Source organism: Tachypleus tridentatus, chromosome 4 (assembly GCF_004210375.1).
Source record: "Tachypleus tridentatus isolate NWPU-2018 chromosome 4, ASM421037v1, whole genome shotgun sequence".
In the NCBI taxonomy this organism is placed as follows: domain Eukaryota; kingdom Metazoa; phylum Arthropoda; class Merostomata; order Xiphosura; family Limulidae; genus Tachypleus; species Tachypleus tridentatus.
The window spans coordinates 70251853-70270651 of record NC_134828.1 but is presented as its reverse complement, the minus strand read 5'-3'; the positions used below and the strand labels follow the sequence as shown (position 1 = coordinate 70270651).

Genomic DNA, 18799 nt, shown 5'->3' with positions numbered 1-18799 from the left:
CCGCGACCCTCGGATTACGAGTCGCACGCCTTACGCGCTAGGCCATGCCGGGCCTGCGCGGAATTGAAAAACAAACAACAAATGTACAATATATGAAAATACTGCTATATAAATAGTAAGTTCTTGTGGATATGTTTAAGAGTTTAATAGTCTCATAGTAACTAACCACATCAATGAAAAGATAAAGAAGCTGTATGGGTTAAACCACCTTGTGCCGTTTTATAAAAAAATAATATAAATAGTACAGCGCCACACTAACATTTTGTACTGCATTGTGGATCAATATTCATTCCCTGAGCTGCAGTGTCGTTGTCTTCGTGTCGTGATTTCTTCGTTTCGGGAAAAAGAACCTCCTGGAAACTCTACGTAACGCATGCGTGGATAAGACGCATTCTAGACTGCTACACTGGGCCTAGCTTCTTTATAATTATGATAATATTTTTAGTGTACGAGAACTACTTTGGAACGTGCGTATGTCATGATATGAGTTGGATTATTAACACCTTCGAATAGGTGTTAAAAATTCTTCTATCATTAATAAATAACATTTTTACACATTAATATTATTTAATAATTTACAAGGTGGTAGTTTCATATGCATAATAAAAGAATACACGTTTTTCTAATGACGATGAAAGTAAATTAATGTTAGACTAGTAATTGACTATGCAGCTACAGCATGGATAACTGTAAGTGACAAAATAATGACAACCAGTTTGTAAACAATACAAAACACACTCCTCACAACAACATACAGAGTTCCCAGAACCACATCATCTAAATTCATACACAAATATTCAAACATACCGACTATAGTAGATAGACTCCTACATAGTACAGTAACGTATTTTGATAAAAATTGGATGAAAAATGATTATTCAAACTAGACGAGTACTGCATACATGATGAAGATAGCCCTAAACATCTCTCCCCCGATCAATATATACTTTAAACACATACACGCACACACAATAAAAATGTAATAATACATATATATATATATATTATATATATAAGGGAGTATAATTGAAGAAAGGCCACGATTAAACCAGAATTCCCACTGATAGGCCAAATATCTATAAATGTACAAAAATAGTACATGGACATTACCCTGAAAAAGGTCAGCTTTGGGTTTACTCTGACCCTAAAGCAGTAGCCACACCAACCTGCACTGGATGATCATGCAAGTAAAGGAAGAATGAAGAGGTTAAAGTGTACCTGACCTTCCAGGGTGCATATGATTACCCAAATCCAGATAAAGAGAGAGTTTGTTTGTTTGTTTCTTTTTTGAATTTCTCACAAAGCTACTCGAGGGCTATATGCGCTAGCTGTTCCTACTTTAGCAGTGCAAGATTAGAGGGAAGGCAGCTAGTCATCACCATCCACTGTCAATTCTTGGGTTACTCTTTTACCAACAAATAGTGGGATTGATTGCCACATTATAATGTTCCCATGGCTGAAAGGGCAAGCATGTTTGGTGTGATGGGGATTTGAACCCATGACCCTCCGGTTACGAGTCAAACGCTTTAACCCACTTGATCATGCTGGGCCCAAAGAAAGAGAGAACTAAAATTTTATCTCTTGAATTTTAATAGAAGAACTTGTAAGAATTCAATTTTGTAACTAGCATGACTCCCGAGATTGAAAAGTAAACAATAAATATTCAATGTAAATACTTTTTTTTGTTTTTTAAGTGTGATTAATATTTCATATGACTGGATTTCCCAATGAATATCATCGTTTAAATAAATGAGTAACAGATAAGCTATTGTATTTTCTTAACAATCGCAAAATATTTACTTGAAATTAAATGCTGAAATTTTGATAGCCAGTAATATCAAACAGTTGTATGTACTAACCCATATGAAACTGTAAAGATTAAACATTGGGTTAAATAAAAAGGTATTTTAATTATTTGTAGTATAACTTTTTTCCTAACCTTTTTATCAAAATTTACAGATCTGTTTTCTTTACCACAACTTAAGTTATTTGTGCTGTATATATAATGATGTTAATGAATTAAGATAATATCTCAGTAATATTATCTTTCATGTGGGGAAGGACTTTAAAATTAATGTGTGTAAAAGAGACTGCTGGAAGATTATTTAACAGATGGAAAGCAGAGGGCAAGGTATTAGTAATAGAACAAGAATTTAAAAAACTGTAATTTATGACACTTCTAAGAAATTTATGCCAAATTCCACAGGGCTGAGTCAGTGTATTATTTCATAAGTGAGATCCTTGTTAAAGCCATTTTTGTACTTTTAATATAGTCCTTTTGAACAGAAAATTTTCCCCTCTATAGCGAGTCTACTATCTGTCATTGGAGTATTACATGGGAAGAACATTGAGCAATACAATGCTTAACATTGGCATTCAGGGAGCTTGTGATGAGGCCATGTATCAGGTGACTATATTCTGTGATATTTTTGGTTTTTGAGTAATGTGTTGAGTTTAAGTTATAACTTAACAAGTTTTTCTTTGTTATATTTTTGTGCATTCAATCATATATTGTGAAATGTATTCTACTTAAAGAATCTCATTATTCATAATATTTGGTCCCATATTTAAATCTGTTAGAGTATAATGCTTTTATTTGTTTTTTTTTTTTTTTTATAAACAGAGTATTTTAATCTGAGATATTTATACTTCATGGAAAGAGGCATAGTATATTTAAAAGTTATTATATTTTCTCATGATATGTTTGATGCATCAGTTTTCAGGGTGTCCACAAAGTCCTGTTCCAGTTTTAAAAGTTTGTTAGAACAAAATCAAAAGATGTAGAATTATGAAGTTTTTTGCTCTTTGTTGCTTAAATTATGAAGTGTTTTTTCTTAATTTAGTGATTGTAATTGGGGTGTACAATTGCTAACGATTGAAGTTGGAATGAAGAGGGTGACGATACAGGAGGAAGTTTAAAAATGCAATCTTTTAGGTAGTACTTTGTGTACTGTTGACTTTGGTAGCTGGAGTTCACTTGAACCATAACAACTAAATGTTCTAGGGTTGCGTTGGAATATTTCCTGGACAATAGCATTGGTTTCTTCAGAAACACCTGGATGTATACTTTGAGGTAAGTCGTTCACACTTCTTGTCTCATGAAACTTGTGAAACCACGTCCTAATGCTGGGTTTGGAGGGAGTATCCTTGCCATACTGATGGCAGTAATATTCTGTTGAACAGTTGTTACTGGTCTTAACATCAAACCAGATATCATATTGAGCTTTCTCCTGTGTAGCAGACATCTTTTTTTTTTTTTTTTTTTTTCAAGCTTCAGCCATTAGCAACTGTATGCTCCAGTTACAGTCTGTAAATCTAAAAAAAAACTGCACAATTCTAGCTCTTTTGACTTTGTTGTAATAAAATGTTAACCTAGAACTGGACATTTTGGACATCCTCTATTTAAAATGTGTTTGAAATGCATTAAGATTTCAGAAGATTCTATTAAGTTTATATATAATACATAGCTTCTGAATGTTTGTTTTTGTTCTTAAAAACATGACTTTAGTCACTGATGAAACATTACTGTATTCAGTCAATATAAACATTCCTACAGAAGTTCTGTAATGTACCAGCTAAACATCCTTACTTATTATTGGATAAACAGAGTATTATTTGTGCTGTTACTTCTTTTCACCAGGTGAACCTGGTATCATCAGGCACTTCAGTTACAGTGAGTGAACTTATAATTTAGGAAATAGGAAAAATAAAGAATGGATGTATTTGATTGGTTGAGCTTAACAATGGTTAGCTAACCAGGCATAGATGAAAATTATGGGCAAATAACTCTAATAAAAGATAGAAACAAAATATATATCATTGAACAGGAAACAGTAACATTTAAAATGGAACCTAAGATGTATAGTAACTGATTGTGACTTATTAGTTAGGACAGAAATATGTATACTTCTATATTTGGTTATACATGAGTTGGTTGATAAAATTGCAGGTTTAAGAATGTTAATATCGTTTTATATGTAAAAATAATCTACATCAGAACAATTTGAAATATCAAACGGAATAACATATATATGCAATGTATAATTCTATGTTAAATTTACTTTTATTAGGTTGAAATAACTGAAATGTTAAATGTTGTAAAGTGAGCTTAGAAAAAACGTGTACAACAATTCAACAGTTATGAAGTATGAACAGGGTTAGAAAAGCTATAACTTAATGTCAGAAACTTATTCATTTGCAGTTCATACACTGTGTAATTAATAAGGTTTTCTTTATTTTTTTTGTTCAGAATTTCAATATTATCAGTTTGTAACAAATTACTGAACTTAGCCGTGTGTTCTTAAACATGATAAGGGTATTTGTTGTATTCTTTAACATGAGTAGAAATTTGTCTGCAATTTTCTCATCAAATCTTTCACAAATATACATGAAACCAGAGATATTTAATGATTCATTTGTTTCCTCAGTTAGGGCTAGATATTGAAGATCTTGAAGATATTGAGGAAGATGCTGGACTTGGCAATGGAGGCCTTGGCCGTTTAGCTGCATGTTTTCTTGATTCCATGGCAACACTGGGTTTGGCTGCTTATGGGTATGGAATAAGATATGAATATGGAATTTTTGCACAGAAAATAAAAAATGGGGAACAAGTATGTATACGAATCTTTCTTGTTATTGTTCCATTCAAAATTATTGTTTTTTGTTTTGTTCTGTTTATATGGCTGCAAAATGTTATAATGATCTTTCAGATCAGTTATTATTTCTGTGAAATACACAAATGAGACTATTTTTGTATTAAGACTGTGGTGAGAAGGTATTGCTAAAGCAATACTAAGGTTGTTGCAACAGAAATTTTGACCTCTTGATTTTAAACAGAAGAAAGCTACACACACTTAGATTTTATAGTTAACAGAATCTCTTTTTCTAAGCTATTTTGAACTGTTAAATGCCTTATTTTTAATATCCAAATGCTAGTAATGAAAGTAAGACCAAAAGTATTAACATTTTTCAGGTGGAAGAACCAGATGATTGGCTAAGGTTTGGTAATCCATGGGAAAAGGCTAGACCAGAGTACATGCTGCCTGTTAATTTCTATGGACGGGTGGAATATGCAGGTGGCAGAGCAAAGTGGGTGGATACACAGGTAAATCTAAAGCCATTTTTAAGATGTGCTTTGCTTTTAAATTTTCACTTTATCGTTGGCATCAAAATTGAAAATTTCTCTTTATTACTCTACATAACAAAATTCTCTAGTAATAGAATCTTTTCTATTCTCCCTTGAAAGGGATACATGATGAATTTCTCTGTAGTTTATACAAGATAAATGGGTCAGAATCTAGGCAGTGCTGAAGAACAGTTGTGGAAATCACTTTTTGTTCTTTATTTGTTTCATATTGGGTTTCTCTATTCAATGCAATCAGATACGTTTGGTTAAGAGACAGTCAGTACTACACTGTCTTTCAAGAATATGAGGTCAATTATTAAACATCATAACTGGAGACCATAAAGAGGTCATTCATTAAGGTGAAGTAGAAATGCCCACTAAACTGCACTCTTTTATTGGATTTTGGATCCAAACAAACACAAAAATAAATTTGACCTGATAATCTCAACTGAAAGCATTCATCTGATGTTTTTGGAAGGTTTAATATCAAGATAGTTTAAGGAATCATTGGTAAGGTATGTAAAGGACACTGCTTGGATACTGATTTAATGGAAGCAACATGGAAGCCCATGGAATTGTGACATACTAATGAGAAGCAAGCATGATAATGCTAAAGGCAGATTCTCAATTAAAGTGCATTATGCTTCAAAAGATACATTTTATATTAGAGGTGAAAGAAAGTTTTTGGAGGAAGATAAAGCATCATATTAGAAATTTTGATTCAGTATGTGGTATAATAGATACACGTGTATGTGTGTTCATGAATGTATGTCTGGTTGTTCAAATAGTGCTTCATTGCAGGTGCTCATATGCTTTTGGATTATATTTTCTTTCTTATAATATGATGTTTAAATTACATAACTAAGAGGAAGACGTTTTTTTACCTCTAAACATTATTGACGTTTTATAATGTTAATTGTAAAGACAATTTGTAGCTTAATTCAGTTCATGACTTGTAACATATACAGAGTTACAATCTTCAAAATTGGATTTGTTTATCAAAATAAATGTAGTTTTAAACACTTTAACTAATTGTTTGTGCTTAAAATTCTTTGAAGAATGTTTCATAGTATAGGCAAAATATTATGAACAGATTCAGACAATTTTAAATAGGTACAAGATATATTAACATGTTTTTTAGCAGATCTTAGTATACTCCAGGAAGATATTCCAAGAAACATCTATCAAGAAATTAGAATTGTATCGCATCTTTCACTGACTTAACTTAATTGGTTATTTGTAAACTGCACCGTAAAAGTAGAGTCTGTAAGTCCACATAATAAACCGTAAAAAGTCTAAAACTGTGTTTACAGATCATTTTGAAATCGTATGGTAAATTTGTAATTTTTTGGAATATATAAATATTACTTAAAACTAAAACTTTACATATTTTGGTTTCAGTGATATGGAAATAAGTATAAAGATAAGCTCAGCCTACAGTAAAATTAATACTGCTGGATCATGGTTTAATGCTGAAAGTTAAACCATTTCATCTAAGAGTTAAATGTAATTTAGTATTTGGAGTGTATTTTATATAGCTTATAGCATTAAGAATACTTTGAAATTCACAACTTTATGTATAGAAAATACTAATATAGTTTTCAAGATACTTACATTGCATAATTGGTTCTTTATGAAAACGTATTTCAGTTGAAATGGAATGTACTTAAAGGAAACTGCTTAATTGATAAGTGTGAATCTAATGTATTCATATGTATCTTATAATTACAAAAATTTAAACCTTTGAAACTTGATATTTTCGTTGTCCATCCTGAAAAGTTTTTAATTTCATTATAGAAAAGTAACAAGAAAATCTGTGTAACATACTAGACTTATGCATGTAATCTATTAAGATAGTCTTTTGAAAGTGAGATGTATTCCAAATTGTTAAAGCACCTACACTAATGTCAATTACATGTTTTTTGAGAACATATACTCCAGATTAAAACATGACTGGTTCATTCATCAAGTTATTAATCACTAAAAAGTTAATTAGATAGTATAATTGCATGAATACTTTTAACAGTGTGAGGAAGCTGTTAAAAAATAGTACCCATTGTACTATTATTGTAGATATTAAAACGTCTCTGGTGTTGGGAATTTTTCGATACATCATTTACATTTTATATCATAGTACATGTGATGTATTTTGTGTTACGTAATTTTATAAATACATCATCTGAACATTTAATACAAGAAGTGTCAGTGGAGGTTTCTTTTTAGATTTAAAATCAATAAAACATTGATGTGAACCATTGGCATAGCTACAATATTTGGGACCCCCAAGGAAAACTTTAGAAAGGAGCTATGCTTATCCAAAGATCTACATTTTTGGAAGGCACAGTTTATTCCTCGTTAAAACTATGATTACACACTTTTGTGTAAAGTTCTTACAAACTGTAACTACATTCATCTTAGTGTGTGGCTGTAATATAATTGTAATGTCAGTAATTTTAGCCTTTCTTGATTCATTAAATTTCTCATGTAATCCTTGATCATTTTTATTTGGAAAAGAATCTTTTTCATATGAAATGTACGTCATTGGCAGTATTAGAAATTGCAGTGAAGCAGGATATATACCAGAAAAACTTGATGATATGACATAATACTAGAATTACAAATAATAAGGGTCTATATGTTGCTTTCAAAATATCCATACATAAAACTAATCAGAAAAAGATATGGAAAAGCTTGGTACTAATCTCCTGATTGTTGTGCCAGAGCAGTTATATGGGCTTTTCTACTATTTTGTAACTAGCACTGGTTAACCATAAATCTGTGTGAAACTAAATTCATTAACTGAAATATTGAATCAAATTGTATAATGATAGTATCTAAGGTGTCAATGAAATACTTTTAATCCTGAAGAACTCATCTCGATCTTTGGTCTTTAGATAGCTCATAATAGCATCTTACTACACTTATGGTGACCCTGAAGTACCTAGAAATCATTAGTTACTTCTGTAACAACTAAAAGTATTGTTTTATACCCTGCAAATGAAGAAGATTAATTGTTTACAAATTGTAATACCTTTTGTTTTTAATTGTAATATTGTATTAAATACATGAACTTAGGTTGTTAGATAATGGGCTGAAACAATTGACTGGAAAATCTTGCTTCCTTCCTAGAAAATGATTAATGTAATTCTTTCTTTATTCTTTCAACATATTTATATGAATCTACAAGTTTTATTTTTGCACTACATAATATTACTTATTTTCAGTTTGAGTAAAAGTTGTCAGATGTATCAGCAGCTTTACAAACTTCTAGATACATACTTTATAGCTAAATATTGTAAAACATTGCTACTGCAGAGGCTTCTTGGACACTGGAGATAGCAATTTTCACTCAGGTCGTCCAAGAGATTGGCATAGTCTTGCCCACATCTTCAAGCCTTGACACAGTGTGACTGTGATCAACCTGTTGCCACCTGCCAGTTATAACAGCAGCAGGTAATTAAAAGAGACTGACGTAACCTTGCAGACATCCCATGGGACAGTGTTGTCAGGGTCAACCAAAAATTTACTTTTATAGAGTATATGTAATTGCAATTTTGTCGTATTTCTTAAACTAACTTTACAAATATTAAAGCCTTCAAAAATTTGACTGTGGGGACTTTTCTATCTTTTGACTGTAATGGTAAAACTTTGAAGATGAGTCCATTGTCCCTTGTCTTTTCTACTTGTTTAGTGGCAATGAGAATTAAACCTAAAATCCCTAAATCACAATGTAACCCCAATTATATAGTTTAGTGCTTGACAATGAACAAAAATAATGGTTAGATTTTGATTAATTGAATAGTTGGAATAATTGGAAACCCTATTTCAGTTAGTTCATTATTTTTGTGGCAGTTACATTAATCATAATTTTGGTCAATTGATTGTTGAAATAATTACAACTAGTAATAACCAGGACAATTAATTTTTTCATTTTTCTAACAATCTGTGACTGTAATTTCAATTAATTAATTGCTGGAATTTGTGATGATGAGAAACTTACTTGAAGTGAAAATGTATTCTCAAGACAGCTGGTATGGGTATTAGGACTTTAATTAAAATAAAGTACAGAACAGTGTTGCAACTTTCTTAGGTCATCTTCAGGTTAACAAAGGTTGTTTTTATTTTAATTAAAGTGCTAATACCCATACCAGCCATCTTGAGAATACATAATTGGTGGAATAATCATAAATGGCAATAATCAAAAACTAACTTCAGTTAGTTGATTACTTTCATGATATTAATTAATTACTTTATGAGACACTAACTAAAGTAATGAATTCTCGCAGTTAATTGATTGACTTGCCCAGTTCTACATTTACGTAAGTAGAGTTACCATCGGAGCTTACATTGCACCAGATGACTGAGGTTGATGGTAATATGCGACGTGTTTCATTGCTTGCTTTACTAATTAGTAGTGTGAAGAATTTTAACTATTTTTTTAACATCACAAAACATAACAAAGGAGTGATTTTTTTTTCTTACTAATTTCACTCACTGTTTCAGATTGTGTTTGCCATGCCTTATGACAGTCCTATTCCAGGTTTCCGTAATAATGTTGTTAACACCATGCGTCTGTGGTCATCTAAATCTCCAAACAGTTTCAATTTGAGATTTTGTAAGTAGACCCAATTTAGTGTTATGCAGAACAATGGGACTTGCTCAGTTTTTATGTTTCATGCATTAAAACATTTCTAATATTCTTTCTTCTATGTCCAAATCCTGCATATTACTTCCTTCTTAACCATATCCTGACTAGTCATTGTCAGAAAGCCTTTTTGACATGCATTTGTACCCTACAGTTTGTAATAGGAATAAATATAATGATTTCAAAATAAGATCAATCCATAAAAGAAATTGAGAAAGATCAAAATTGCAATGATAAGCTCAAGCCTAAACAATAATGGATTACCCCATTATTGCTCCTTCTGATGTTGAGTGGACAAACAAAAATAATAAAGATGTCCTTTGGACAAAACATTTTAATTTTTTTTTTTCTTTTGGGGGTCAGAATAAGATCTGGAAACAACACATTAAAAATGCTATCAAATAAAATGAGATTGTTTGGCTAGTTTTCTGAAAGTGATCAACCAGAAATAGAGACTTTTTTCTTAACAGAACTTTCAGTGCACTTTTTTAGTTTTGGAGCTGAATGCTTTGAAAGTGAGGTGAAAGTACAATACAGATTTTTCCTTTTAATTACATACTGTTTTAATAAAACTGCTGAACTTAGATTTCCTCAGTCATGTATCTGGAACAACTATTTGAGTAAATGCTCCTAAGAGTTGCTCTAGGGTTCAGGCATGATTTTCATTTATTCTGATCTTGGAATATGAAAACAGATAAGACTTGGAAATTTCATTGGCTTTTTTTTTCATTAAGCATTTAAAATTTATTTGTTTTATATTTTTAAAATACCATTTATTTCATCCTAATTTACAAGCAAGCACTTGTGTCTATGAGAACAGCAGTGAAGTATGCATTAGAAAAAAACACTTGAAATGATTAATTTGTATATCAAATGGAAAGTGTTCAGATAACATTTCCAAGCATTTGTAAATTCTTTGTCATATGTAACTATCAAGAGAGAAACAATTATTAGACCTTTACTTTTGAGGCTTTCACTCCTTATTTTAGGCTTGGGTGCATAACTGATCATACTACTCAAACTAATAGATACAATAATTTCAATGTATGTGAGAATTATGGATTTTACCTATTCATGTTATGTTTGCATCTCAGTCTCACTAGGAAATAATGTATCTATTGAACAAAAACTGTGAAATGAACATTTCAGTGCTGCTTCTTGAAGTAATGTGTGATTTAATTGTTATGCTTTAATTTAGGTGAGAGTTTGAAACAAGATGGCAGCCATGAGCTTATTGACAGTTGATTTAATCATTTTATGTCATCCAGTCAGTTATCTACATTTCTTGACTGGCATAAATTTACCTGATCTTGACCAATGAAAGAAAATAATTTTTGTTCCTATACAACATGTGTAAAAGTCTTATGCATCTTTAATGTAATAGTGAACATACAGACATGTTAACTCTCAGTTGTAGAAGCACACACATTAATTTATTGTACCTTTGTCTTCAGCAGGTAATTAGAATTTTGCACTCAGTGATTAGTATAAATTCATTTTTATTCCTGCAACATTAATATTAGTGATTCATAGGAATTTTCATGAATAATTGTAGTCCTTCAGTCTTAATTCTGTACCATATATACTTTTCATATTATTCTATCACTCTTTGGGCAAAGTTCAATTGTTCAATTCATCTCTTTCCTGTGATTTTCAACTCAGAAACACCGTATTTCTGTGTTTTATGTATTTGCTCATAGGTTTTTTTATGATAATTTATAGTATTGTATTTTTGTGTTTTCAGTGCATTTGACCACAGATAAGGTTGTTTTTTGACCTGAAACAATTTTTATTTTGGGATTTATTAAACGTTAGTAGAATATGTATTCTTAAGATCAAAAGAAAGGCAGATTTAGAAACTTTGCAGTATTATAATCTTTTTTTTTAATTATAAAAAGTTTATGTAATTTCCTAACTTTTTCTCTTGCAGTCAATGATGGTGACTACATTCAAGCAGTCTGTGATAGAAACCTTGCAGAAAATATTTCTAGGGTGCTTTATCCTAATGATAATGTAAGAATTGTATGTAATTTATTATTTTCAACCTGACTTTGTTAAGTTTGTTAACCATAGATAAATTATATCAGTAACTGGATATAAAACCTAGTGAAATAGTTTAGCAAAGCAAAATGTTTTGTAATTAATTAATTATAAATACTGACATTGCCCATTTTCAAACTTTGAAATGATTGTCATAATGGTGGGCAGATACTGAGTGAAATAAATACTAGCATTTTACAATATTAAACTTTATAATTTGTTTTGAATTAGTTCTTTGAAGGAAAAGAACTACGTTTGAAGCAAGAATACTTTATGGTTGCTGCCACACTTCAAGACATTATTCGTCGCTTTAAGTCCTCAAAGTTTGGAAGCAGAGATCCTGTTCGCACCTCCTTTGAAACCTTCCCAGAAAAGGTTAAAACTTAAAACTCAGATCACTTGCAGTGGTTAAAAGTATAGTTTACCAAGAAGGAAATACATCATTATACAACATACACTGACAAAATTGGATTTGAATTTCATTACTTTCAATAGTAGTTATACACAGGCATAAGAATGCTAGATTTTTAGTTTTGGGATATTTCATTTCCATTTTTTGTGTTAAAATAAATGACAACAGCTCCAAAAAGTGATGTTATATATCAATGCAGCTTATTGTTAGCTGTGAATAATGAATGAAACTTCTATTTACTTAAATGACATAATAAAGTTTTGTTATAAAAATGTTATTTTCTTAAATATATTTTAAATTTATATTTTATGCATGTTGGAACTATGAAAACTTTTAAAGTTTTTATTGTGTTCTTTTGTGATGGATAGTGTATATACTATTTTTTGTAAATTATTATTTTATTCAAACATTATGACTACAAAAGTAAACATAGTGAAAATATTTTGCATACCTGTTTTCAAAAAACTTAAATTTGTTTTTTAAGGATTCTCTGTCTGAAAATGTGCTTTTTAAAGATTTATGCAAGAAAGATAATTGCTCTGTTAATTTCTAATTTTTATTCCTTATTTTAGGTGGCTATTCAGTTAAATGATACACATCCTGCCTTAGCTATTCCTGAGCTAATGAGGATCCTAATTGATGTAGAAGACTTGACTTGGGATAAGGTAAATTTTGGTTATCCAATTTTGGTAGATTTTTTACATTAATGAAGTTTTGTTAATTTGAAAATTTGGCATGTAGCAAGTTAAAGTTTTGTAATCTGATTTATTAATTAATTAAAATTATAAGGGCTGTGCAAAACTTAAGCTAGTCAATGATTTCTGGTCAATTTTTAGAAGACCTGAACTTTTACTTCAAAAGACGTTTTTATGACATCCTGGAAATCCTGCTGTTAAATGTATGTATGTCATAATACAAGTATAATGTAATAAAAAACAGTTGATGCCTCTACATATCAAAAACGTTTTTTTAAATTACTTCTAACATTCAAAGCACCAGATTAGGGTATTATTTTTTAACAGATAAACCCTGACAGCTATGTAAACTGATTAAGGGACTGTTTTTGGAAACCTCAGTTGTATAAACAATGCATTAAACTGTGTTTAAATTTTTTGTTTTGTTTTTTTCAAAATAATTTTTACAGCTTTATGTATTAAATGAGATGTAATAAGAAATTAAGCTAATTACATACTTTTCAAGGGTTGTTTTTGCTATTCCTGTTACCATTGTAGTGTGAAGGATGTGTGTTATTGGGTAATGAAAGTCTAAAATAATGTAAAATAGAAAAAATGTGAGCTCACATCAACAAAAAACTATGTGGACAATATTTTTTTTAAAAATGGCTTAAACAATATTTTACTCTAACTAATATGAATTACAGACAGAGTAAGGTATTATATGTTAATCACTATTTTATGGAAGTTTTGATTGCAATACAAGTTAATTAAATATACGTTGAATTCTTTCTGCAAGAACTAATGCAGTAATGGAAAGGGTTGATTTCAAATCTGAGGAATTTAGAACTAGATTATCTTTAAAATATATAAAAATTCCTGTGGATGTGACTTTAGAAGTAACTATTAAGTAAATTATATGAATATTATATAAGGAAGAAAAACCAGAATAATTTGTAACATTTTACATGCAAAATGCTTTACATAGTGTGTTTGGAAAGTCACTGTGTAGTTTTCTAATCATATTTTATTCAGTCTGTTTCAAGCCAGCAACTGATAGTGGTGTTTAGAAACAAAATAAGAATAATCCAGGCCTGTATTGATGCCAATGGGGGTCACTTGCAACATTGTTTATAATTGTCATTCATATTTACCTCCTGTATTCTATATTGAAACATGTCTGTTAATAAATATATAAGTGCACAGTGACTTTTTGAACACCCTGTATTAAACTTAATTTCACAGACTGATGAACTGAATTTGCTGTATTTTATCTAGTTCTTTAAAGTTCATTGTTATAATAGATATTCAACCTTTGATTACTTTTTATTACTGCTAAATACTGTTAACATGTGTCTAATTAAGCAAAGTATTTTATTTCAGTTATTTGCCTTTTGAACCTTAAAATTCAACTGTGTTTGTACATGCAGGAAATACATGAAATAGTGTTTAGTTAACTGTTTGTAATCTGTATCATGCTCTTTTTTTTATCAAGTTGAACCATCAAAATGGATGGCTATCTACTGTATTCTCTTAATTTTATTATAATAACTACCATAAATGCATTATTTTTTAATTGTCTTTCTTTTTATTAAAACAATTTTTTCTGTTTTTTTCTTTAATTTAAAAATGGAAAATAAGGATACTGCAGCCATTATATTTTTCATGATGATGAGAAACCCACTTGAAGTTAAAATATATTTTCAAGGTAGTTGGTATGGGTATTAAAACTATACTTAAAATAAAGTACAGAACAACATTTCAGCCTTAGGTCATCTTCAAGTTATATTTTTATATTTATATTTTTGTTTTATTTCTTTATTTCTAATGACATTATATTAAAATATTTACTTGTTAAACTGTATTTTTAGGCATGGGAAATTAGCTGCAAAACCTGTGCCTACACTAACCACACTGTTTTGCCTGAAGCCCTGGAACGCTGGCCTGTGCATCTGCTAGAAAGAATACTACCTCGTCACCTACAAATTATTTATGAAATTAATGCCCGCCATCTGGAAGTAAGCTCAAATTGTACCTTTGTTTTCAATTAATTAATCAAACAAATTAAAATGTGTACTAGCTGACTTAAGAAAGAAATTATTGTTTCATTAATTCAAGAAGTTAATAGTTACTGTGTTAAAAGATGAAAAACATTATGTAAATTATCTTTTTTTTCATCTATGAATCTAGTAAATTAATTAATATAGCTGAGTATTTTGCCATTCAGGTAAGTTTTTGGTTACTCTACTATTATTATAAAATCAATTTTTTTTGTTTCTGTAGAGTATGTAGATATGCTAATTAAGTGCTAGTGTTGGGATTTCTTTTCTTTCTTTTTCTATTTTGGATTAATGAGTTGTGTTAAGAAAAATACTATTGTTTTCTCATATAGACTCATAGATAGACTCGCTTGTAATACTTTGGTAATTCATTTTTTCAGAGGTAGCATCTCTTATGATTCTGAATATATGGTCTTTTAAACTTTTCCAGTATTAAATTAAGTATTAACACAGTTGTTTGGAGTAACATTTCAAGGTATGATAAATGGTACATGTGTAGTCATGTGTTTGTGGATTTTATTAGTGTTGTTGGTAACCTGAGTCTGGATATTTTCTTGGCATTTAAAATAAAAAAAAGAGGATTTGGAATTAACAAATTCATTGAGGAAATACAAATAAAATGAGTGGGAGGTAGGAAAGTCAGGTAAAGTAAAGAGACCTTGATTCCAGGCTCAAATATATTTAAAAGATTGGAAGTTTATTAAACATTTGTGTAATACCCAAAATACGAAAGGACGTTGTCACCCTAACAGCCAATTTCAGGGTGAAAATAAAATTCCAAGTATGTCTTAACTATAGCATCTTTATTTTACACCCTAATCAGATATATTTTACAAATGAAAATTTTATTAATCTTAACCTAATTTTGTAGTATAATACAATTCCCAATAATTTTATTCAGGATGCACAAGGGGTAATTTCTTTAAAAAACAAAGTTTGCATATCAGTGCACCAGTACCATGGCTATCATACTTTCTCAGGTACATGCAATTTAGAAAAATGCTCCAAAGACTAATTTAATTTTTGTGAAGAATCTGTTTTGATATTACACTTAGTATATTTATGAATTCTTAATTTTTAAAATGATACTCTACAGTGCCTTTCTTTATCAGATCTATTGACATAATTACATTTTCTATCCAAAATATATCTTTTGCTCTCAAATTACAAAATGAAATCTTATTACAAAAATTTAAAAAATGAGTTTGGCAATAATTTAGGCCTAACTCCTTAAAAACGTGTTTATTATCCAGCAATGCTGTCACCAAACTGAACATTACATATCTTTATGAGCTGTACATATTTTACTGAATTCAAAAATTTTTGATCCAGGTTATTTTTACACCTTAATAAAGTTTGTTCTGTAATTTGTGGTATGCAAGAGTAAAATTGAAGAACAAAGAAAGTTTGTTTAGATCACAAAGTGAAATGCTATACCAGGCAAGTTATTACTTCCTGCATGTCAAAATGTAATAGGTAAGAATATGAGAGTTCCATGTAACTTAACTTTGACATAAAAATACTTTTTGGCAGAACTTACCGTCTTGGACGTGTCTGGCAAAATGTTAAGAATTTTTAAAAGTTCATTCTTCAACACACTGAAAATCTGAAATCAACATATTAAAACAACTTGATTTTAGAAGAACAGTCTCTGAATATTAGGACATGAGCTGGAACATAGTTCTTGGTTCCTCCAATTTGTTACCAATCATATTATAGGTCCAGTGAGTTTTTCCTTCTGTTGTTCTAACTACAAGTAACTATTTTTCCCCATTTATTCTACTTCTTAATCGCAAGCTTCTTAAAACCAGTGTGTAATGCAAGGATATCAGGCTATCTTCATATCTTAATAAAGTAATCTTTTAAAAAGTTTTTATTCTAAGTATGCACAGTTCTTACATAACACATGGTCAAGAAAGTTGATTTTATTCTAGCTACCTTTATTCTTCATGATTCCCTTGAAGATAACACCTTGAAGATATCTAACATGTGTTAGATATAGCTGTATAACTACACCTTGTGTTAAGGTTGATATCATTATCCTTCAGTATTAAATCAAGTGATATATTGAGGTTACAGTCTTAATTATATTTGAATGGGAATGACTTTTCATGTGGATAGTACTACTTGTTCTGTATAAGTCTTATATTACAAATCAAATAAGTAATATGAGATTCAAACAGTCTGGAACATTTTAAATGAATATAACATTTTATAAATTAGTTTTGAGGAAGTAGAGTAGAGCCAGTTTAATCAGTTTCTAACTCCAGTTAGGGTGACTGTTTGTCTGTTGTCCAACTCAAGTACACACATTGTGCTAGTGTAACGAATAAAGGTTATTTTCATTGTGTATCACGCTTAAGTGTCTAATTCATATATTTTGCAGTAGAAAATCAGTTAGTTTTATTGAAACTCTGTGCAACTGTGTAACTTAACTTGCTGAATCTTTTATTGTATAACAGATCTATAGAATTTGCTCTTTTAGGAAATCATTTTCCTGAAAGTATCATTTAGGTCATGAGAAACATGACTTACATATAGTGTAAACAGAGTAAGAAAATGTACAACACATTAATTTTTAATATAGTATATAAGAAAATACAAGAAATATTCAAATTTTCCTTGCTTTGAGGAGGTGTTTGATATCTAGCTTTGTCTTCTGAATCAGTCACATTTTTTTATTGTAATTCATTTCTTAATTACTAAGAGCTGTGTTATCATTCAGTAACATTATATAACATTAGCACTAAATGCTGATTCTAACATGTATCATATGGTAAAGTAGTTTACAATAAGTTTAGGTGAAACTTATTTTTACAATTTATCATTTTTGTCTCCATTTGTGGCCAAACTTTTACTGTTATTTCTTACCTGTGATAGTCTTTTAATTTGTATTATATCATGTTTAGACATGCAGTGTTTGTGCTAAGTTTTAAAAGCACCTTCAAGAGAGTCACCAACACTGTGTTCTGGAAAGAGGACTACAAACTCACTTCTGAGATAGTTAAAACTAGTCACTGATTTCTTAAATTGCTTCAATTCAAGATTTCTCTAAACATACACAAATTGCCATTGGGAAATGACTGTTCTAAAAGCAACCAAGACTTTAAATTGACTTCAGATAAACAAACTTACATTGAAAACAGAGAGAAATTTGTATTAATTTAGATTTACATTAATTTCAATCAAGAAATAATTAATTTGGCCATTTCAACTCTCCAAAAGTAAAAGGAGAACTACAACTAAACAGTATGGCACATGCAAACACAGTAATATGGAGAAAAGTGAAACCATTCTAAAAACTTTTGTTTATGCTTACTTGCCAATGTTCTTCATTTTACTGTGAACCAAACAATATTTGACATAGTTTTTCTAATTAAAATTGTTTATGTTTCAAATAGAAATAAAATTGTAATTCTGTTACAAAATACTACTTCATGATGAACTAAATTTTAGATTAAATTCATTTATTTAATATTGTGTAAGATAATATTTCTACTAAATGATTTAAAGTACAATGAAGATTGAAAATGCTGATGTGAAAATAATTGTGTGAATTAAGGTAACTTTATTTGTACAAATCCAAGTAATGTTTTTAATTAATTGTTTTAAAAGAATGTTTTTGTGTTTATTCTTATACAGGAAGTCACCAAAAGATTTTCCGGTGACATTGACCGGCTACGACGTATGTCACTAGTAGAAGAAGAAGGCGAAAAACGCATCAACATGGCTCACTTAGCTATTGTTGGTTCTCATGCTGTGAATGGTGTGGCCCAACTTCATTCTGATATTTTGAAGAAAGATATGTGAGTTTTATCTTTAGCAAGAAATGCTTGGAATTCT

At 30.0% G+C, this 18799-nt stretch overlaps 1 protein-coding gene across 2 annotated transcripts in view; it reads left to right on the top strand.

Annotated features, from left to right (window-relative positions):
* LOC143249391 (glycogen phosphorylase-like) overlaps positions 1–18799 on the top strand; it is a 57727-nt gene that overhangs the window by 5698 nt on the left and 33230 nt on the right. The window contains exons 2-10 of one of the 2 annotated variants that reach the window (XM_076499162.1): positions 2306–2407; positions 4428–4610; positions 4973–5104; positions 9629–9740; positions 11701–11783; positions 12042–12185; positions 12795–12887; positions 14768–14914; positions 18599–18762. In XM_076499162.1, the coding sequence (XP_076355277.1) occupies positions 2306–2407; positions 4428–4610; positions 4973–5104; positions 9629–9740; positions 11701–11783; positions 12042–12185; positions 12795–12887; positions 14768–14914; positions 18599–18762 (1160 nt within the window). Of the gene's footprint in view, positions 1–2305; positions 2408–4427; positions 4611–4972; positions 5105–9628; positions 9741–11700; positions 11793–12041; positions 12186–12794; positions 12888–14767; positions 14915–18598; positions 18763–18799 lie in introns of both variants that reach the window. The other variant, XM_076499161.1, reaches the window with a different exon arrangement.